The sequence below is a fragment of the Pseudorca crassidens genome, chromosome 15, assembly GCF_039906515.1.
Source record: "Pseudorca crassidens isolate mPseCra1 chromosome 15, mPseCra1.hap1, whole genome shotgun sequence".
Classification (NCBI taxonomy): Eukaryota; Metazoa; Chordata; class Mammalia; order Artiodactyla; family Delphinidae; genus Pseudorca; species Pseudorca crassidens.
The window spans coordinates 70,599,582-70,622,067 of NC_090310.1; the positions used below are offsets into that span (position 1 = coordinate 70,599,582).

The window sequence follows — 22,486 nt, forward strand, 5'->3', positions numbered from 1 at the left end:
TCCCGGGGCGCTGGTGTTGAGTTTCTTTTGTTCTCCTGACTCATGGTTCCGACACCTAGCACAGAGAAGCTCAAGGCCGCAGACAGGGGCAAGCACCACTTCAAGCCCCAGCAAGCCCAAACCACACGCTGCGAGCACTCAAGTTCTGCACTCAGGTTTCCTGTGCCCAGGGCCAGCCACTCCCAGAGCCAGCCACCCCCAGGGCCTCCCCTCACCCTTGCTGATTAGCCAGCTAGCCTCCGTGTCCACTGTCCACTGACCACCAGCACGTACTGAAGCCAGTGGCTTTCCTGTGAGGCAGAAAATGCATGGCATCAGACAGATTTGGGTTCAAATCCCCATTTGTTAGTTATGTGGCCTTGGGGCAAGCTGTAGAACTTCTCTGAATCTCAGTTTCTTATCAGTAAATTGGGAACAATCATCCCCGATTAGAGTAATTATGAGGATCAGGTGTGATAACATGTTGTAAACCTTGTAATGCTGGGCCGGGCATTGGGTCAACTTTCATTCCCTCCCTCCTACTTTAAAGGCCTGTCACTAGGTGGCAGCCCATCTCAGCCACTCCACCTCCCCTTGGGTAGCTGAATCCTACTAGCACAAACACCTCAACTGCAGGCTGAATTCTCAGCTCCTTGGGGGTTGCACTTGAGGAGATCAAAACACACACACACACACACATGCTACCACTACAGCAAGACAAAGTCAGAGGTAGCCCCAGACACTAGTCACCACCCAGATGGGGGGAAAGCCCGAACACACACATATATGTACTCACACATTCCTGAAAGCCTGGATCTTTCTCTAGCATCAGCTGAGTGCTCTGCTGAGCCTCTTACCTCTGACGTGCAGTACGTTGTCCTGCTCTGTCTGGCTCTGCCTGGCTCAACATCCGTCAGATAGGCTCCACTGTGACCGCAGGTGTCTTTAGTTTGGGCGGTGTTCTGTGACAGGGGCAGCTAGATTGCAGGGGTGAGTCTAGGGAGTGGCTGCTGGAAGACAAAGAGTGGGAATTATTCAAATAACCAACAAAAGGCCTTGTGGCTGGAGAATGGAGTGAAGGGGAGGTGGTGAGAGATGAAATGGGTGAGAAAGGGGCCAGACCACATAAGACCTGCTGGGCCAGGTAGGGAGAGTGGATTTTGTGTGCCGTGGGAAGTTATGAATGGTTTGAGGCTGGAGGTAGGGAATCATGATTTAATTTCATTTTAAAGACTAGAGCATAGAGAATAGATCCAGGCAAGACCAAGGAGGCTAAAGAGTCTGTCTGAGAGAAGTTGGGCCTTGAGCTCGTGGGTGGAGCGGAGATATCCCAAGGTAGAGTGAACTGGACTTGATGGATTGCTGTGGGGTTTAGGCAAAGAGAGGAATCAAGGGTATCTCCAATGGTTTTGGCCCAAGCATCTTAGAGGAGTTTAATGCCACGTTCTGAGAATGTGAAGGCTATGGGAGAAGCAATTTGAAGAGGGAGGTGAGATGTCTGTGTTACGTGGGGACGTGGAGCAGGTAGTTGGATGTGGGGGAGATACAGCTTTGGCACTAGGGTGCCTGGGTTTGGCGGGGGAGGGGGGACGGGGGGGTGACGCCATGGGAAGGGTCAGGTCGCCTTGGGAACTGACTCAGGACCCACCGCAGAGGAAGAGAAGCTTCTGGAGGTCGAAAGGCAGCGGCCAGAGAGGTAGGAGGAAAACAGGGGGAGTCGGGCCGGGAAAACCAAAGCTCCGGAGAGCATCTGCAGGAGCGGCGCAGTGAGGTAGGGCCTGAGCCCGCGTCCTGCCGCGTGGAGACGCAGCGTGCGGTGAGGAAAACACTGGTCCAGGCAAGGGACAGAGGCGAAGACCGCTGGAGGACTTGCAGTGGATGCTCAGGCCTGGGGTACTACTCCGAATAACGGGACCCCCCCAAGGCCACACTGGCCACTGGGCCGGGACAAACGTGGGTCCAACAATCTTAGGAGCTGCCCGCGGGCCGGCCCTGGGCGGCCAGAGGGGAAAGACGGGACAGGCCGGCTGTCCGTCAGAGCCTGACGACCAATCCGCAGGAGGCCCCGCCCCCGCCCCTCCCCAGAGATGGAGCTCGGAGGACCCGCCTCCGCCGCCGCCGCCGCCGCTGCCGCCGCCGCCGCGGGTGTGAGGCGAAGCGGCCTGGCCTGGTTCCCTCCGCTGGGCAGCCCGCCCAGGTACTGGGTTTGGCTGGCGGGCCCGGGGGGCGCTCCGCACCCTCACCTCTCCTCCCGGTCGCTGCGCGGGCGGCGCTCCGGAAGCGGGCTTGAGGGAACTGCTGCGGCCGGGCCTGTGCGGGACAGTGGGCTGGGCAGCCGGCGTGTGCGACTGACGGCCGGGTCGGCGCGAGGGTGCCGCGCGTGACGGGGCCGGCCGTGGCCGCCAGGCTGTGTCCGGGGCCGCGTGAGGTAGCTCTGCGGGACGGAGGGACTGGCAGGTCGACCGCTGGCGGCGCGCGCGCCCCCAGCCGGGGCCTGTCCGGGGGTCGCGGGGCGCAGGCGCGGCGGCGGGCGACGGGCGGGGGGTCCTCCCCACGGGCGCGCGGGCGCCTTTGTTCCAGGCGCGCGGGCCGAGGCGGGGCCTGCAGGGCCGCCCCGCCCCCCGCTCAGGCCCCGCCCCGTCTCCGCCCGCAGGAGCCGCCGCCGGGGTCTGCTCGCCCGCCGCCTCCGCCGCCGCCAGCTCGCTCCCGGCGGGCCTGCGCCGCGGCAGCCTGTGCCGCCCCCAGCGCCGGAGCCATGGCGGGCGCCGCGTCCCCCTGCGCCAACGGCTGCGGGTCCGGCGCGCCCTCGGACGCCGAGGTGCTGCACCTCTGCCGCAGCCTCGAGGTGGGCACCGTCATGACTTTGTTCTACTCCAAGAAGTCGCAGCGGCCCGAGCGGAAGACCTTCCAGGTCAAGCTGGAGACGCGGCAGATCACGTGGAGCCGTGGCGCCGACAAGATCGAGGGGTCCAGTAAGTGCGCCCCCCTCCCTGGGGCCCGCCGCGCGCGCGGGGGCGGCGGTGGTCTGCGCGGCTCCCGCGCGCCTCGGGCCGCCGCTGAAGAGAGACTTGGGCAAACTTTCGGGCTTTCCCCCCCACACCCTGTGGGCCCCGCCCCCGCCTCGGCCCGGGTGGTCACCGGGGGCGGGGGGCATCCGGGTCCTCAGTCACCTGACAGGACACCCCCTCCCCCAGCCGGGGGGGCGTGTTCCAGGCTCTTTGCCCAGAGGCCTAAAAATCCTAGCGGGTTGGAGACCAGCGAGGCCGGCGTCTGGTCCCCCACAGCCCGGGAGCGGTGTCGGCCGAGGCGACGGGAGCCGAGGCAGCGTGCCCCCTGCCAGCCCCAGAACCGGGGCCAGACCAGATGCGCGCCCTTTCTCCGAAAAGAGCAGCCTCCGCGAAACTCTGGGCCTCCCGGCTGGGCTCATACTTGGAACAGAACCTTTGGGGTCCCTGGGTAGAACTTAGGCAGTTGCTACGGGAGGGCTGGTTTTGGAGCGGAACCGGGCCTATGCATCTCCGTCACGGGGAGAGGGAGGAAGGTGGTCCTGTTCGGTTTGGAAAAGCCTGAGGGGAGGCAGTGGCTGCTTTTTCCCGCCGCCTCTTTTGTCCCGAAGCTGAATTTTGGAGGTCTGTGTGCGTGGGCAGACACCCAAAGCCGGGGCACGGAGAGGGGCCAGGCTCCCCTTGTCCTTGGATGCACATTCTCAAGAGCTTGGCTCCCAGGAGGCCAGCCTCACTGCTTTGTGTCAGGTACTGTTCAAGAGCACGCAGCCAAATTGGGGTCTAGCCCTTTGTGGCCTGTGGCCTGTGCCCCGTGCCCCGTAGCTGGAGGGAGCCAGGAGTGGCTACTCTTGATTTCCTGCCTCTTTGCCTTCCCAGGCCTGACCTTGGCTGCTTTTGCGAAGGAGGGAGGTGGGGGATTTTGAAAAACCCCAAATCCTTCAGAGTGTTATTCCACTGAGCGCATGCTTGTGCTGTGGCCGGATGGGCCCCCAGCTCTGCTCTCCGTTCCCCCGCCTCCAAGTGTGAGGGGTGATTTGTCTGCAACCCCAGGCTGTGGGTTGCTTCCTGCAAGGACCCCCAGAGACTGATGTTAGAGCCAGGTTCAGAATTAGGTCCATGTGTAGGAAGGGGGTTCAGGAAGTGACACCCCCAAGGGAAGGTCCCACAGACCTCCTTGGCTGTGGTGAGAAGATGGCTGAGAAGATTGGGAGGAAGGAAGGTCTTACGGTGAGGCAGCCGTCCTCAACTACAAACTCCAGATCTGACACAGCTGCCGAACTTCCACACGGCAGCCGCCTTCCTCGGTGCCCCCGTCGGCCCTGTCAGCCATTGGGAGAAAATTTTAGTTATTTGAGAGACTGGATTCCAAAGTGGAGGAAGGACAGACACTGCAGAGAGCTGGGATGGCCCTGGAAACATCACCCAGGCATCAGACTCCAGGCGCAGCCCCTTCCATGTTTCTGTGGTGCTCTGTGTGCTCGCTCTCCTGAATTGGTAGCACGGGCTGGAGGTTCCCAGATAGACTTCTCCTAGGTAACAGGCTGCATTTCAAACCGTGCTTGTGACCAGCAGGCAGTAAGTGCAGCACAGTGGTTGAAGGCAGGGTTGGATTTGAAGCCCGTGTATATTAGTTGTGTAGCCCCTGCAGCTAGCTACTTCTCAGAGCTTTAGTTTCCTCATCTGCGAAGTGGGAGTAATAATACATCCACTATATTTTGTTGCTCTGGGGGTTAAATGAGAAGATTAAAACAGCTAGCACAGTGCCCGACACATTGTAAATGTTTAATAAGTGTAAGCCGTTATTAATGGTAACAATAATGGAGTATGACTGCTCCCCTGGACTGGGACTGTGTGGCTGCAGAAGAGCGTGAGGGTGAGGGTGTCGGAAGGGAGGAGGATGGGGCCCCAGTTCCCATTTCACTGAGATCACTACCCGGAGATGGGAGGATATGGTTTTGTTTTGCCCTGACCCAACTACTCAGCTACCCACCTACCACGTAGAACAGTGGTTAGAGTAAGTATAAGGAGGTATGCACATCTGGCTCATGAGTGGGTAACTTTCTCGTTTGTACGTGGGGCATGTACAGAAAGAATGGGTGTGGAGAGGCAAGAGGCTAGTCCACGATGTCTCAGGTGTTTGGGGATGGAGGCAGGAATGCAGAGGACCTGATGACCCCAGCCCCCAATGGTGGGTCAGCCAGAGAGGTACAAATTCAGTGATCTCATCAGTTAGCTGGGATTTGAGAGGCCTGGAACGTGGGCAAAGGATGTAGAAGGGGCCCTGGCCCTTTGATTTTGGAGGCCCGGTTTGAAGGATTCCGGGTGAGAAGGCTAATGGACACTCGTGTGGAGTTCAGACCTTGCAAACAGAGCCTCATGCTGAAGCTGCCCCATTGCTGTCTATTCATGGGTGCACCTCGTTGTGGGGTTCTGATCCCTGCAGCCCCCCTCTGTAGGTTCTGAGGAAGTTTAGACTCCCAGCAGGGCCCCTTGCCGTCTGGCCTTTTCCTGCTGACCCTGTAACCTGGCCAAAGAGAGAGAGACACTTCTGGGACCCTCAGGGTGTCCGTGGCCCTGAGGAGAGACTGGGGTTCAATGAAAGTGCCCGGCACTCATGTAGAGCAGGGGTCCCCAACCCCCGGGCCATGGACTGGTACCAGTCCTCGGCCTGTCAGGAACCGGGCCGCACAGCAGGAGGTGAGCGTGGGCGAGTGAGCAAAGCTTCATCTGCTGCCCCCCGCCATCGCTCGCATTCCCGCCTGAAACGCCCCCGCCCCCCGTTAGTGGAAAAATTGTCTTCCTCGAAACCAGTCCCTGGTGCCAAAAAGTTTGGGGACCGCTAATGTACAGGACCTCAACAGGACCTCATTCTGGCCTAACTCTGTGCCCTCTCACTTTATCCTGCACTTGTGAGACGGGGCTGGCAGGTGCTCACTTCTCCAGTGGGAGTTTGGCTTAAAAGAGGGGTGGGGAAGTGCCTTGGTGCTGGTTGTCACGGTGGTGTGACAGGAACCAGGTCAACGTTGGGCTTTTTATGTTACAGATACTGACTTAAATGAGCACAAAGCAATTACAGACCTCCTGCTGAGTGCTACAGAGACTTTTCATCATGTTTTCTTGGTTTATCCTCTAAAGGGCCTGGAGTACCACCCCACTTTACAGATGAGGAAATAGAAATGTAGGGAGTGAATTGTGCTGCCATGTGACAGCCTCAGTTGGACCCGGCTCTCCAGTCAGTGGCTGGTCGGCCAGTCCCAAAAGGACTCAGAGCCCCGGGATTGTGCTGTGAGTGGTCTCAGGCCCCCGTTCTGTGGTCTGCGTTGCTCCTCTGAGGAGAAACCTTTGTGTTCAGACTGTTCCTTACAGACAGCCTCAGCCTCTCTAGGCTCTGGCTCTACACTTTTCCCTCTGGTGCCTTCTGGGATGAGAGGTTCAGTCGAGGGTCATTGTGGGAACAGTGGCTCAGGTGGAGGCTCCATGGTGGGCTCTGAGTGCCATCCAAGCGTATCTGTGGGAACTTTTGCAGCCCCAGCCTTTCGTCTTTGATTCTTACATTGACACCCTTCTAGACGCCAGGCTTTCTCAGGTGGTGAATGAAAACAGGCCCTTGCCCTTAGGGAAACTAAAGGGGACAATGGAATGGTACCTTTGATGCCAGGGGTAGGGGGTGGCAGAAGAACGCAAACCGCCTTGGACAAGGCAGTCAGGCTCACAGGGTAGGTGACATTGGTACCAGCTGTCTGAGGCCTGACCCCTGTGGCTGTCAGACTGCTGAGGAGATAGACCATAGGACCAGCCCTGAAGGCTGGGCCCAAGGTGCCCGAGGAGGGCAGGCCTGTATCATTGGGGATTTTCTTTGTGCTGGCTGGTTGCTCCCGGGGGGAGAGGGGTGAGAGCACATGTCCGGATCTCCAGAGCTAGCCATCCTCGCCTGTGCGTTTCCTGTCTGACTAGTTTTTCCAGGGGAAGTCAGACCTCTTAGTGTTTCCTCAGCCCCCCAGGCTTGCCCTGATGTGTGGGTTTCCAGACCAGCACGGCCAAGCTCTCTGTCCAGCTGGGGCTTTTTCTTTCCTGTGAACCTAGGAAAGGGGCCTGCTTCACAGATGCCTGGAAGAGCTGAGCACAGCAGCCCTGGGGCCCCCAACACCTCCACCTTCTCTCTGTGTGTGCACGTGCCCACACAGACGTAAGCAGATGCACAGGCTTGAGTTACCAGTTAGAGAGCTTGGTCACTAGCTTGCTTTGGGTAGCCCCTTAGAATGGGGGGCATTTATTTGCTCAGTAAACATTGTGTGAACACCTCTTATTTGCCCAGTGCTAGGCACTAAGGGTTCAAAAGATGGATAAGACTTGGTCAGTGGCATTGAGGGACTCCCAGACTCCTGGAAGAGACAGATTTGGGAACGTGTAATTATAACCCTGTGTGTTATGTACCTAGAGGTACATGCTGAGAGCTTTCTGAGTGCAGAGTAACGAGCTCTGCTCAGCAAGCAGGGGGTCGAGAGGAGAGAGCCGGGAAGGCTTCACACGGAAGGTGGCCGGGGAGCTGGGCCTTCCTGAGTGGTTGAGGAACTTGCCTGTACCCTGGCTGAGGCCCTGGGGATCGCTGTGCAGGGGTTGGGCTGGGGGCAGCGTAGGGAGGGCCACGGCATGCTGTAACTCGTGGGTTGTGCTCTGTTCTGTAGGCCAGCTGTCACCAGAGGCTGAAGCAGGACTGTCCTGTGTTTGTCTGGGAGAGGTTGAGGAGGGAGACCCGTGAGCCACTGCAGTTTGCAGGAGAGACCTGATGAGCACAGCACAGCCTCCTTGCGAGGCAGGCAGGAGGCGGCAGTGATGGAGGGGAGGGGAGGGGCTGGGGCTGGAGGGAGGAGACAGTAGAGCCAGAGTAGCTTAGCATTCGGGCTCTGAACTCTGACTGCCTAGGTTAAAATCCTGTTGTGCCGCTTACTTGCTCTGTGACCTTGAGCGGGTGACTTTATCTCTCTGGACTCCTTGTTTATAAAAGAGGGATAGATTACATTTTTCTCATAAGGGAGTTACGAGGATTCGGAGAGAATCTGCAAGATGCTTTGCATGGAGTGTAGCACCGTGTAAGTGCTTCACGCATGGGAGCCCTGATGAGGAGGAAGGTGAAGATTAAGTTGCCCACGAGGACCTGTTAGTGGAAGGGAGCAAATGTACCTGTGGTATTGAGGGGATGGCCACCAAGCGCTTTGATTCGGAGACAAGGAGGCCACCTAGCCTCTTTCTTGAAGCTCTCAGGAGCCCCTCTATCATCAGGGCTCTTTCCTGACGCTGACTTTTGCAGGGTGCCAGGGCAGTTGGCTGTGAGCAGCGGTTTTGGTATCATATGAAGATATCAGATTGGCCTATTTCTGAGAATGTCGCCCTGAGAAATGCTACCTGAGCGCCTTGGTGGGAGACCCCTGTCTTCCAGGAAGTGCTTTAATGCCAGCACGTCAGTGTGCTAGGGCCTGCCTTTGCCTCTCCCGTCACCATCCCTGTCGGTCTCCGTTAATTCAAAGCATCTCTTCCCACTCTGCCCTTTTCTCTGGGATGTGGCTTCAAGGAAGTCAGCGGTGGCTAAGTTGGAGGGAGGAAGTGAGGCCTAATGTAGCAAAGTCCTGACATTAGGGGATAGGAGACATTTTCCCCCTCTCTGCTCCCTCTCTTAGAACTGCAGAAGTCAGTGGGGACTTTGAGGGGAGTCCCAGGAGAAGTGGAGGTGGGGCAGGAGGAGGGGAGTGTTCTGGAGCTCCTAGTAGAGTGCTTTGTTTAGAGAAGCATGGCGCCCGGGCTTCTCTGGGGGGAAATCTTTTGAGAGCAGCATGGTAACAGGTGATAAGACTCTAGGCGGAGCCCAGGGTGAGGAGTGGCCTCCAGCAGCTGTAGCCAGAATCAGTCAGATTTGGGTCTGAGTCTCAGCTCTTCCTGTGACCTTGGGTACACGTCACTTTAACCTATCTTAAACTGATCTTCAGCTGTAAAAATAATTTCTCCCTCACGGAGCATATATTAACAATGGTCAAATGAGATCCATATGAGAGTGAGAGATTCTATGTGAGAGTGCTCAGCAGAGCATGTTGCACTCGTGGGTGCTTAACAACTATTTGTTTCCTTTGCTTTCACCATAACTAACTACAGAGCTCCAGTTCTCCTGTCCACCACGAAGCTGGATGCCGTGGCTGCTCTGACAGCCTGGGCTAGAAGTCTGTTTCCTACTTCTTTTCTTTGTTCCCTCCCTGAGTCTGTACACAGAGGTCGGGGGCAGGAGAAAAATTGGGTGCTTGAATAGTGCATTAGTTCATGGAGCATTTTCTCATCCATTGTGTTGTTTAAGCTCCACCACAGCTCCAACTGAGAGGTGGGAATGATGGGCTCTCCCTTGTAGATGAGGAAACGAAGGCCCCAAGGCTAAGGTGCCCCAGCAGGTTCATGGTAGTGGTGGGACCAGAGCCTGGAACTTCTGATTCCCACTGCAGTGTTCAGTTTATTCCTCCACTCTGGGGAAATTACAGTAAGGTGGGTGTTCTGCAGGACCAGAGTTGTTTTACTTTATGTGGACAGAACTCCCTGATCTCTCCTCTGCCCTCTGGGCAGATGTCCTGGTCGATGCGCCCAGGCCCCCTTCCTGGCACGCTGGACTCAGAGCCTCCATCGGGACCCTCTGCTGCCCTCGGCTTGCCACAGCCCCCATCGAGATGCTTCTGTCCCTGCTGCAGGGGCCAAGGTAGCAGAAGAGCCTCGCCCTGACTTGCTCTTACTGGGCTGTGGTGACAACCGCACTGAGCCTCTGCCAGGGCAGTGGGAGCCTGGGCTCTGGGCTCTAGGTGCCCTGAGAAGAGCCTCTCCAGGACCCCGACGACAAGCTGAAGCACATGCCTTCGTCCACATGTTCCTTCGTTCATCCCACATTTAGTGTGGTCTTAGCTCCTGTGTGTTAGGTACGCTGAACCAGACATGATGACTCCAGCCTCTGACTTGTTCACTGTGGCAGTAGATCTCTAGCATAGTGAGCTTTCCGTATCACCATAGCTACTCTTTCTTTCCTTGAAGGAAAAAAAAAAAAAAAAAAAGCCCTGAAAACAGCTTTCTTGGGCCCTGTGGCACACTGAACAAGTGAGGTGCCACTTGTGCCTCCCTGGCTTTGGACTCTGGCATTTGCTGACGTGCCAAGCACTGTGGAGTCTAGCAGTAAACATAAAGGTTAAGGCACATATAGCCAGAAAGAAAAAATAACGACGGGGTCCGGGCACGCTGAGAAGGAAACAAGCCAAGCTTGCTCTGTCGGTCTGGAGAGATGAGGGTGTGCTGTGTTCATCTCCATGGCTGACGGCAGCCGAGGCTTGGCTCTCCCGTAGGCCATATGTGTGCGCCGTGGCAAGCCACCCCACTGTTTCCAGAGGGGGGCCTTGGCGGCTCTGGGTCTGCCCCCAGGTGCAGAGCCTCAGCACTCCGGGCAGATTAGGCTGGAGGAGGATTTGGGGAAAGGAGGCCAGGGAGGAATTAGTTCCTGTGACTTGAGCACGGGGTACAGTGAGGGTGGCCCCGCTGTTGTGGCAGGTAGGCTGCAGCCCTTGTGGGTCAAGAGGCTGCCTTGGCTGGGGTCTCGGAAACAGAGAACTTTGTGTTCACACTCCAAGGTATTATAGCTGTGCCCTTGCCTAATTGTATCTCTCCGCCTTCACCCCAACACACATACCCCTGCTTGAGCTGCCCCCGAGCCACAGCTTCCTGCCATCACCTCATCACCCCAGAGTTAGAGCCGCTCATCACAGCTGGGTGTGCTGGGGCCTCCAGAGGGAGTGGAGACTGAGGCTGCCTCGAGAGAGTGCCCTCAGCCCTAGAGGAGAGGGAAGAAGTGTGAGAAGGGGGAGGTCCTTGGATATGCTGGGGCTGGGGAAGAGGTGGTGGGGACGGTGCAGGTGGTCGCTTTGGTGGAGGCTGAGGTCCCAGGAGATGCGGCTCGGAGAGTCTCCGCTTGCATTCCTGCCGCAGTTCTTGATGGTCTCCCTCTCCTCCTTGTAAGACTAGTTCCTTTTGAGGAGGTGCTTGGCTTGCCTTTGAGAGGCTGCAGTGGCTGAGTGCCCAAGCACAGGTACTAGGTCTCTCCCCGACTTGTCACCTCTAGGAACCAAGCCTGTCCTCGGGGAAGCAGGGAGGGCTCCTTTTTATAGCCCACATGTAGGCTTTGTGTATAGGCTCTGCTGCTTCCTTCTGGGCCCTTCCCAGTGTTGGCCGGTGGCCCTGGCTTCAGCAAGACTAAGGATGCAGAATACATGGGGCAGGGCTTTCTCCTGCAGGAGACTGGCATCTCCCTTGCTGAGCCAGGCCTGGCACAAAGCAGCCTGGAGTTAGGAAGCAAGAAAAGGAGGTGACCCAGTCCTTGATCCTGGGAAGCTTGTGATCTGGAACGTGCAGAAAATCGTGAAAGCCGAGGGCCGGCAGGAGACAGTTGTGCCTAAAGTGCTGTTGGCTGAGCGCGGGGCTCCAGAGAGCATCAGCCTGCCACTGTGGGTCGCTCCCCCTGCTGGCTAGCAGGCTGGCGTTGGCTAGAGGATCAAGGCGTGGGCTCGGTGAGGAGTGGACGGTCTGACCAAAGCTCCAGGCCCTGGTGGCAGACATCTGACCAGACTGGTAAGGCGTTGGGCCACGGAGAGTTGGACCGCTTGTTTGTGTGAGACCTAATTCTAACTCATCGGGGGTGGGCCATTCACATTGGGGTTGGCTTCCTGTTTTCTTGGACACCTGGGGACGTGGCTGAGCTGAAATGTCCTGAGGGAAGTGGTTGTTTAAGGGGCGCCCCCCAGGTCCCAGTGTCCTTGGCCTGGCCTTGCCCTTGCAGGGGTAGGGCACTGACCATACTGGGACTCTGGCTGTGTAGCTGTGGGTGTGTGGTGGGTGAATGCAAACCCCATGGGATTGTGTGACTTCCGCCTCAGGCCCAGAGAGTGTGGGCCCGAGTTCATGGAGTGACTGACCCTAGGAAGGAGGGGAGGAGTTGGCCACAGGTCCCAAAGGCTTCTGCGCCTACTTGAGGGTAGGAGGTCAGCTGGGAAGTTGGGTAGCGACAGGGGCAGGGGGCGACGAGTCCCTCTCTGAGGCTCTGAAGACCACTTCCCCCTGTTTGTCCTCCGGTAGCTCTCCTATTCTGACCCTAACACAGTAATTGAGTATGATGTGTCTGTGTTCGCCTGTCAGTTCCTAACTGGGGCTGGCCTTTCTTGGGAGCTCTTAGCATATCCAGCAAAGAGGGTAGAAAACGTAGTATATATCGGTTTGTCAGGGGTTACTCAGAGCCTCGTGAGGCCAGCAGTAAAATAACAGAGAGTCCCCTCCAGTGAGAACACCTGATGCCTAGACTGTTCCTTGAGGGTGTCCTGGTCCCTGGCCTGAGAACTGGCCCACACTGGAAGGGTGAGGCTCTGCAGGCAGGGGTGGGAGGCTAGCAGGCAGCTGTCTGTGCTACAGGAGGTGAGGCCAGGAGCTGTCTTAAGAGGGTGGAACCAGGGAATTAAAATCAGGAAGGGCAAGTCCCAAGGTAGCCACTCCTTTCAATAGGGGAGGTGATTTTGAAGAATCTGAGCTGGGCTTCCTGGGGAGGCAGGGAGTGGGTGTTCCCTTTCACCTCGGACTGAGGTCAGAGAGTAGATCACATACTGGGGCCTTGGCTCCCCGGGAAGCAAAAGGAGGACAGGAGAGTGACTTGGCTTGGGCTGGTGTTGCCCAAAGGGAGTGGCCCACTGAGGAGAGGCTGGACCAAGCAGCTCTAAACCGGGAGAGCAGGTGGGTGTACAGAAGAGGGCGTCTGAATGAGTAGGCCTGTGACTTACTGACCCTTGTCATTGTTTAGAACGTCTCCAACCTAATCAGAGTTGACTCTGTTGGGGGTTTGAGGGCTGGCCCCACATGTCCCCCAAAGAGGGAAGGGCCCATGGTGACAGTAACAGAAACCAAAGAGGCGGGGAGCCAGGGCCGGGGTCGTGAGACAGCATGGGGGTCAGCAAGCTCCACAGGGGAAGGCCTCTGCCATCCCCCTCCCACCTGTACCCCAACTTCAGCCCCTATCACTCAGCCCCCAGCCGGAGGCCCCTATCATTTCCTTTCACGAGAGGGCCCCAGATTTTTTCTTTCTTCTCCTAACAGTGCATTTCCTGCCAGGCACTGGGGCATTGACGCCAACAGGCATGGAGCTTATGCTCCAGTGGAGAAGACAGTCAGTCAAATAGCCTTAAAATACACAGCATTCCCACTCATCTAGGTACTAGGTAAATGTGGTTGTGAATGATATTAGAAAAGCCAGTAGGACTTGTTCAAGGATTAGATTGGAGGGGGTGAGAGAAAAGATGTTAAGCATGGTTCTGAAGGCACCTCTTTGGAGGTGATGCTGTTAGCGGACCCAAGAGGTGTGGCAAGAGGCCTCGTTTTGGTGAGGGGTTGACTTTGAGGCGAACAGGTGGAGACGGCAAGTAGGCAGTTGGTTTGAAGGGTCTGAAGCTTATAGTCAAGGAGTAGGCTAGAGCTGTGTTTGTAAATTGCCTGCATTGACACTGACTGGGGAGCAGGGAGAGCATCGGGAGAGGAGAGGCCCTTGGCATGGGCCTTGACGAAGGCCAGCGTGGGGACAGGTGGGGATAGGCCTGGAGCCCAAGAAGAAGCAGGAAATCAGGAGAGGAGAAGTCAAGGGCAGAACTTCCAGCAGGAGGGAGGGTGTGGACACCTGTGTTGATTGCCCTGAGGGTCAGGAAAGAGGAGGCTAGAAAAGTGACTTATGCTTAGTACTCTGGTTCTCCAGGTGGCCTGAATGTACCATGAGGAGCATTTCATTGGGCCTTTTGAGATCCTGGACACTCCAATACCCAGCCCTGCTGGGCCCTCATCCTCTTCCCTGTAGCTGGGAGCCTGGCAGACACAGGCCATCTAGAAAGAACTCGGGCAGCACCAGCCTGCAGAGTGGGCAGACGTCAGCATCCAAGGAACTGCCTGGGGCGTCATGTGGGCTCGGGCAGAGAAGCTGGGGCAAGCCCCTTGTTGCACCTGCCCCCACTGTGGTGTTGATGGCCAGCGGAGGCCTACCTTCCCTCCCCTCTCATCCATGAAACTCTGAATGCCCTTTTCCCCAAACCCCCAGACTACTGCATCGATGCCTTGGCTTCTGTGATCCTCCCTGGCAGACCTGGACAGGCCAGTCCTCCAGACCTGCCTTCTGTGGACAGAGTGGTCCGAGACTTCCCACATCCAGCTCCTCACTTTCTCTGGCTCTCGGTGCCACAGACACCTCCCTGTTGTTCTACTCTTTGCAGGACCTCATAGTTATCTGCTTCCCCATCTGTTTCCTCCACCGGGCAGGAGCTTTCTGGCTTTCTCAGGGGCAGGAACTCCAATGCCTTACTGATCTCTGTTTATCCAGGACCCACCCCAGGGCCTGACGTGGAGTAGACAGACATTTGAAAGTTTGATCCCGGTGATGGAATGAAAGAACAAGCCCAGTAGATAACTGCTCATCTCTCTCCCAGCTTTGAGTTCCTTGGGTGGGGCCTCCTTGCCCTTCCTTCCTTTGGAGCCAGGGCATGCTGTTCCCACCTCTGAAATGGATGGGATTAATTTTGCGTCTTAGGGAAGAGGGCTGCCTGCCTGAATGGTGTGAAGGCTTGCTGGGCTGCCCTGCTTTTTCTCTGCAAACCCAAGTTCAGGGTGTGTGCTGCTGTGGGGCCGCTGCAGAGGGTCCCAGTTCTACATGAACTACCACGTGACTGTGACAAGACCCTTGGGAGCCTCCATTTCCTCATTGCTCCACAGAGGAGGTTCACCTAGAATCTAGACTCCAGGTGATTCATGAACTGGCGAGGATCCTTGACAGCTGTGACCTGAAGCAGTTAGTATGTAGGAGTGCAGGGTTCCGTGTAGGAGGATCCCACAGATCCCCATCCAACTGTCCGAATGGCCTTTTCCTGTTTATTAAGGTGGGAGAAGGGCTGGCTGCTCTTCTCGGTCAGGTGTTTGGGGAACAGTGATGGACGAAACCCCAACCGGGAACAGATGCTGAGCTCTGCCCTGGGTGTGCCCTGTACTCCAGGGTTTGGCTAGGCCTTCCCTGTTGCATCTGGGAAGGGGTTTAGTCCTCTCGCCCCTGCTGGTCTGGTTTGAAGGTGCTGCTGCACAGGAATGGGAAGGAGATAAACTCCGGCCTCACCTTCCCTTTGCTGCATGACCCTGTGACCCTGGGTCTCTGAGTCAGGATCCGTCCTTTGTAAAATGGAGGCTGAGAGCTCCCCACCCCTCCGCTCTCATCTTTCTCCCTGGGAGCCGCTCCAGACTGTTCTGTTGGGCGGGGATAGGGGGGCTCTCATTCCTACTCCTTGAGCAGTAGGTGGCCGACATGGAAGCTGCTGGCCATCCCAGGCCCTGGCTCCTGCTGCATCAGACTCCTTTCCCACCTGTGTGCAGGTTCTGTCTTGTCTCCTCTTTGGCCACCTCCATCCTTCTCCTTCCAAGCTGTGAGGCTCTGTCAAAGCTGTATAATCCTGGCCGATCCAGGCACCCTAGGGTGCAGAGACCTCTGGCTCCCTGTGTAGGGCAGCAGAGGTGCAGAGCTGGGAATCAGCTGGTTGGCAGTGCGCTTCCCTTCGTGGATTCCTTTCTCCATCTCAGCATCCTCTGGGGGAGAAAGTTCAGCTCCATTTGTGCTCTCTCCGGCCCTGATGTGTAGTTTCTTTGGAAGGGTGGTACAGGAGGTGCTGACTTGCGGGATGGGGACTGGGAGTGGTCCATCTGTTTGGCCCCGGCTGTATGTGGAGAAGATGTGATTGATGAGAGATCGTTTCTGGGAAGGTCTGTACAACTCTTCCGACCCCTGGGACCCGCTCTTTTGAATCTCCTGGTGGCCTTGGCTTAGACCCAAGCAGGGCGTGGTGCTCAAAGAGCCCTGCCTGTTCTCTTTTGTTTTCCCCAAAGCACCATTAGCTTCCCATTGTTCCCACCGGCTACAGGAACCTGTGTACAGGAACCTCCCAGTGTTTTTAGATTACTCTGGCCCCTGGGGCGGTGCCCGCGCCCCCCCCCCACCCTGTGTCTGGTCCTTCTTTCTTCTCTCCACATGGTCACCCCACTGACCACTGCATTTGCATATTTGTTGGAGCTCCTCAGCCTTTGTTGCCCCATGGCACCACCTCTTCCAGGAAGTCATCCCTGATACCCTCTTTGAGCATCTGTGGCCTCTTAGATAATTAGCTCTGGAGTCTAACTCTTGTGTGTTCATTCCTGCTTCTAAGCACTCTGTAAGCATTTTGAAGCCTCCCCAGGGACCTGGGTTTGGGGAATGGAGAGGAGGCAGATGTGGTTTCTTCCTTGTGGAACTCACAGGTCAGTGGCCTTGACACCAAGGAGGCATCAGATGGTGTGACCAGAATGCGGAAGCACCAAGTATGCCACGGGACCAGGCCTGATGGAAACTTAAGTTGAGAAGGTGGGCCTGGCACATGCAGAGGCTCAGAGGTAGGGGGAGTGCTGGGAGCGGATGTGGGGCTGGGGTCTCTGGATCTCGTGGCTCTGACTGGACTTGGGCCCTTTTGAGGAGTGCTGAGCTTTGCCCACCTTCCTCCAGGACACGCTGCAGGGCTGGGCGTCCACAGCCCACTGTCAGGGGCAGTGAAAACCCCAGGGGAAGGGACCTGTCCCGGTAACATTCACTTACCTCTTTCAAGCTTCCTAGATGTTTTTAAAAAAACTTTGGTATTTATCATGACTTACAGCTATTTTAAGTTGTAAAAAGTATTTACATGCATTTTTATACGGTTAGTTTCTTTTTTTTAAATTAATTTTTGGCTGCGTTGGGTCTTCGTTGCTGCGTGCGAGCTTCAGTAGTTGTGGCACACGGGCTCAGTAATTGTGGCTCATGGGCTCTAGAGCTCAGGCTTAGTAGTTGTGGCACACGGGCGTAGTTGCTCCGCGGCACGTGGGATCTTCCTGGACCAGGTCTCGAACCCGTGTCCCCTGCACTGGCAGGAGGATTCTTAACCACTGCACCACCAGGGGAGTCCGGTTAGTTTTGAATTTCCTGGTGGCCTTGGGGAGAAACGGTTAGTTTCTATTGCAGAAACGGTTAGTTTCTATTGCAGTTTCCACCAATTAATTTATGCACTTAAAGGGAAGACTCTCTTAAGAGAAATATTTTGGCGAATGCATGTTTCATGTCCAGAAATTTGTGATATGTGTCATTTCGGTTTTTTGTGTGTGGTGGTGCTGGTGGTTTTCTTGACCGTATCTTCATCATTAGGGGGTTTAATTTTCAGTATGTTCTCTTGTCCCTTTCTAGCAAAATCACTTTGCTGACTCTGTGTAGTTCTCTGTCTGCATGTGAAGGGTTTATGGCGGGCCCACCCCCACTAAGGCCTTCACTTTATCCACAGGCTACCTAAGAGCTGAGAGACTTGCCCGAGGCCCAAGCTGTATCCTCAGAAACAGGATTTGAAACGTGGTGTTTGTGATTTCAGATCTGTTAGCATTCTCTTCTGGTGCCCCACCCTATGCAAGGCCGGGGTATGTGTAGTGCCGGCACGGCACGTGTTGGCTAGTGCACACGTGCGTAGGTGAGATGCTGTGACTGCAACAGGCCCGGTGCTGAGGCTCAGGAAGCAGCCTCTGGCTTAGAGCATGTCATGTCCATGTGCACCGATGTGAACTCGGAGGCTCCAGAAGTCCCACTCTTCCCCCATGGTACCCCATCCCCGTGAGACCCTTTTTGGAGCTGGGGAAATGGCTACTTGGGTTATTTTCCTTGGGCCAAGGCAGCTGTGGCCCAGCTTTACCTCGCCTAGGTTTGGGTTTGCCCCCAGCAACTCTGGCAGTGGCTGCTGCTGGCTCATGTAGGCCCCATGTCAATGGCACTAGGCACACAGGCAGGGGGCGTCAGACTTCACTGGGACTGGCGGCTCCTGGCAGGGCCCTTATGCAACCCAGTGAGGTAGGAGGAATCCCCAGTTTACTGATAGGGAAACTGAGGCCAAAAGAGTGCGGGACTGGGCTTCCCTGGTGACGCAGTGGTTAAGAATCCGCCTGCCGATGCAGGGGACACGGGTTTGAGCCCTGGTCTGGGAAGATCCCGCATGCCGCCGAGAAACTAAGCCCGTGTGCCACAACTACTGAGCCTGCGTGCTACAGCTACTGAAGCCTGTGCACCTACAGCCTGTGCTCCACAAGAGAGGCCACCACAATGAGAAGCCTGCGCACCACAACGAAGAGCAGCCCCCGCTCGCTGCAACTAGAAGAAGGCCCGCATGCAGCAATGAAGACCCAACACAGCCAAAAATAAGTAAAATAAATAAATTTTTTTAAAAAAAGAGCGGGACTGCCCAGGACCTCACAGCTAGAGTTTAAGATCTGTGTGGTTCTCCTCTGCTGGGCCTGGACAGCCTTCAGGAAGGGGATGGTCAGGGCAGGCTTCCTGAAGGAGTGGGAGGAGGCAGCCTGGCCTGTGAGCAGGTCCTCAGCCCTTAGGGCTGGCATGAGAGGCCAGTCCCTGGTCCAGGTGCAGTGGTCCCTCATTAGCCCAGAGCCTCTTGAGGAGGGCTAGTCTATTTCTTCATGAGAGTTTGTGGGCGATTAAATGCCAGGGACTGAGTCCCCCCTCACCGCCCAGGCTTGTCGCTGTCTGCCATGGCCTTGCTTGGAATGGTAATACCCACGCTGTTCCTTGGGGCCTCTGCGTGGGCCTTGGGGACCTGGTCCTTAGAGGAATGAGCCCTCCATGGCTCCTAATGGGCTGAGCTGGCTGGGTTGTGCTGATGGACTCCCCCAGGCCCTCTAGGGTTTGGGTGAGCTTGGGGGTGGGCCTTTGTCATAAACGAAAGCCCTACTCCCTTCTGCTGCACATCAGCCCAGCCTGGCTGCAGGCCCCTGGTTGTGGGATCCTGCCCTTGTCCTCAGAGAGTTCCCCCATCTTACTCCCCCATCTCCAGCCTAGCCAGGACCTCCCAGTACCACTGGCTTTTCTTTTCCCCATGTCCCTTGAATGTTATTCTCCGTGGTTCTATGTGGGAATGAGTGCTGGGTCGTGGGTTTCCTGCTCCTCTAAGCAGTTTTCCTCCCTCCCCCAAGCTCCCAAGTCCTGAGAGGGTCTCTCTTCCTGCCCTTCCTTCAGGTCTGACCCAGACCCTGCAGGGCAGAGGCCGTGCCTGTCCCAGGGGGTCTCCTCCCCTTGATGGCAGTCCCTGGGCAACCGGTCCTGGCTCTCAGGAAGAGGACCCTGCTGTATTTATTCTGGGAGGCAGGAGGGTGGGGCTGAGGTGGGAGGTCACACAGGATGCAGCTTTTAAGAACCTGGTAGCGCCTCTCACCCTGGTGTCTTGTCCTTCCAGCCTGCGGTTGGCTTGATGGACTTGGAGGGCCTGAGGGCCGGGCTGACATCTCCAATGGGGAGAAGTACAAGGGGCCTTGTGTGGCCAGCAGGAGCCTGGGAGACTTGGGCGCCTGGCCCAGAGCTGTTGTGTGCCTACCTGGTCCCTGTTTTGGGGACCAGCCTCTTTTGCTTCCGGCATGGTCTCACTGGAAATGTACTCAGGAGCACGGGGCAGGCCACAGGGCACCTAGGACCCGCTGGCAGTGTGTGTTGTGTGTACGTGTGTGTGCATATGCAGCACATGTGTGGGGTGCTGCAGGTGGCCTGGCAGCAGGCTTCAGATTGACCCTGCAGTTGCTTGCCGGGCGGTAGCCACATCATGGACTAACTACCTCTGATGACTGGTGGGCAGCTGCGCGGAAGGGCCCAGGCTGTGGACCACACAGGCCTCGTTGGCCTGTATGCGTTGTGTGTGTGAGGTCGTGTGCCTGTGTGAGAGGTGTGGGAGCGGGGTGACAGCAGCTCTGCACCGGAAAAGCATGCTGGTTTCTGTTTCAGAGGGCAAGGTTTGTGGTTATTCTGCAGTTTCTGATCTGGGCATTTCCCCTGTTCAGCTCCTCCTTCCATCTTTGGGAACCCTGTCTTCTCAGGCTGGGTCTTTGTGACCCAGTCTCCTTCCCCACCCCCCCTCTGTTTTTACCTGAGCATAACTCTTCATTTTAAAAACCACTCCCATTGTGCTACCCCTCCCCCCAGTGGTGTGCCTGCTTTTTCCGTTGTTTGTTCAGTCATTCAGCAAGCACTGGGTGGCCTTGCCCAGCCTGGGAGAGATTGAAGAACAAACACACACGTAGTGCCCCAGGGTGTCAAGGGCATGATTACTGCAGGAAGGCTCTTCCAAATTGGGTCTTTGGTGAGAGAGAGTGGAGTCTGGGAGGTAGACAGCCCCTGGCTAGGGACCAAGGTGAAATGGGGGACAGGAAACACGACAGTTCTTGCCCTCAGTCCAGCTTAGGTGGGATGGAGCAGAGAAGATGGGAGGGCAGAAGTGGCAGTAAATCACTGGAGCCGCATCACAGCGGGCCTTGAAGCCCGGAGAAGGAGTGGGTTCTCCATAGTGGGCAACCTCAGGAGGGATCAGAACAACAACAGCCTATACAGATTCGTAGGCTCAAGAAGGATGGCTGATTGGTGAGAACTGGGGGGCCCTCAGCTGGAGGACTGGGCCTGTGAGGGTTGCTGAGGGCACGGGAGCAGGGCCCAGGGAGAACCGGCAGTGTTCTGGCAGGGGAGCTGGGCCTGGGGCTGGAGGCGATGCCACTGTTTGAGGTGGGATAGGTGGAGCACAGCTGTGGCTAGAGGGACAGAAAGAAGGCCTTGGGATTGGGCCTCTTAGAACATTCCAGCCGGGGTGCTGTGCACTTCAGGCCAGGAGGGCTCTGGGGGGAGGTGGGCCAGGCAGCATGCTGGCAGCCCTCCTGACTCCAGATCTTCCGGGCCAGTCTGGGTCGAGAGCATTTGAAGAGGCTCTAGAGCCAAGGGAGCGCTCAGAGTCATTTCTGGCGGCTAAGCCAGGCTTCTCTCTTTTGACCTCCCTAAATCTGTCTCTTTATCTGGCTGGAAAGTGTGCCCTTTGTGCAGGGTCCCAGCCAGCACCCAGGGACAGTGTGAGTGTGCAGCCAGGCGCTCTCCAGGCCTGGGGTCACAACCTGTGTGCCTGCTCCGACTGTCTGTGCAGACCACAGACCACCGAAGCTGACAGAGCCGACGGGGTGGGGGAGGCTTGAATGAGTGCCCACCATGTGCCACCTACAGGGCTGGGCGCTCTGGGCTGTTAGGACCTTTGAGCTTAGCAACACCTCCCGGTGCCGCAGTCTGTTACCTGTGTTCACCGAGGGAAGCAGTGGGGTCAGAGTGGTTGTCACTCTGCTGAGGTCACGCAGCTAAGGTGAGGTGGAGCCCGGGAGTCTAGTCCCAGCAGGCCCACCCCAGGGCCCACGCAGGTCTTTTCTGCCACCCTGCCTTCTAGAGAAATTCAGTCGAGCTCTTTGCTCTAGAGATAGTAAAACCGAGATGGAGGGAAGTTAAATGAGTCACTCAGTGTCATCTCAGAGGTAGTGGCTGAAGCAGTTCATCTGCCACTCTGACCTGGGTGCTGCCCCAGTCTGTGCCGTGAGGCCAGAATGGGAGCCATCCGTGGGCAGCCACTGCTCTTGCTGGGTCTTGCTCAGGGATATTTAGGGGGTGAGCCGTCAGGCTGCACCAGTTCTCTTGGCCCAATCCCTCCTTCCTCCTACGGACCCTGAAACCCATTTGGGCCTGCCCAGCCCCAGGCCTGCCCTTGAGACTTTATGATTCAGTTTGTGTACCTGTTTTTTTTTTTTGCGGTACGCGGGCCTCTCACTGTTGTGGCCTCTCCCATTGCGGAGCACAGGCTCTGGACGCGCAGGCTCAGCGGCCATGGCTCACGGGCCTAGCCGCTCCGCGGCACGTGGGATCTTCCCGGACCGGGGCACAAACCCGTGTCCCCTGCATTGGCAGGCGGACTCTCAACCACTGCGCCACCAGGGAAGCCCTAGTTTTAGTACTTTTGTGTCAGGAAAGGGTCCTCACAGAACAGCCGTGGGTCCCCATTTCTCTTTGTAGAGTCCGGCTCTTTCCCAGGTCAGAGTGAACTGCCTATATTGTCACCGAGGGAAGGTACACAGGACGGAGATTCCTGTTCCCGCAGACACTCAGCTTTTAGCAGAGCTCTGTCCTTAGACTCAGCCCAGTTCTCTTCTGTACCCCAGTAGGACTGAGTGGTCTTGACTCTGCCCGCCTTCCCGGGGTGGGGGGGGTCTCTCTTTGTGGTCCTCCATGAGGAGAGTGTGGGAATGAGTGGGAGACAAGGCTGCCCTCGTTTCAGTGCTAACCCTGAGAGACCTCAGCCTGACCTTGACCTCTTCCCTGCCTTCCTAGTTGACATTCGAGAAATCAAGGAGATCCGCCCGGGGAAGACCTCACGGGACTTCGATCGCTACCAAGAGGATCCTGCTTTTCGACCGGACCAGTCACACTGCTTTGTCATCCTGTATGGAATGGAATTCCGCCTGAAGACCCTGAGCCTGCAAGGTGGGAGCTGAGGAGGTGGAGGAGTTAAGGGCAGCAGCCCCTGGCCCCAGGC

At 56.8% G+C, this 22,486-nt stretch overlaps 1 protein-coding gene and 1 long non-coding RNA gene across 4 annotated transcripts in view; one reads left to right on the forward strand and one right to left on the reverse strand.

Moving 5' to 3' along the window:
* Positions 1 to 2,449, reverse strand: part of LOC137207839 (uncharacterized) — a 94,683-nt gene extending 92,234 nt beyond the window's left edge. For both annotated transcript variants that reach the window (XR_010935318.1, XR_010935319.1), the window contains exons 1-2: positions 2,223 to 2,449; positions 837 to 989 (exon numbers count right to left, since the gene is read on the reverse strand). This is a non-coding gene — a long non-coding RNA (uncharacterized lncRNA). The remainder of the gene's footprint in view (positions 1 to 836; positions 990 to 2,222) is intronic.
* A 227-nt stretch (positions 2,450 to 2,676) lies between these two features.
* The window catches only part of PLCG1 (phospholipase C gamma 1), a 35,123-nt gene continuing 15,313 nt past the window's right edge, over positions 2,677 to 22,486 (forward strand). The window contains exons 1-2 of one of the 2 annotated variants that reach the window (XM_067708135.1): positions 2,677 to 2,951; positions 22,282 to 22,434. In XM_067708135.1, coding sequence (XP_067564236.1) covers positions 2,735 to 2,951; positions 22,282 to 22,434 — 370 coding nt within the window. In that variant the 5' untranslated portion in view covers positions 2,677 to 2,734. The remainder of the gene's footprint in view (positions 2,952 to 22,281; positions 22,435 to 22,486) is intronic. The other variant, XM_067708136.1, reaches the window with a different exon arrangement.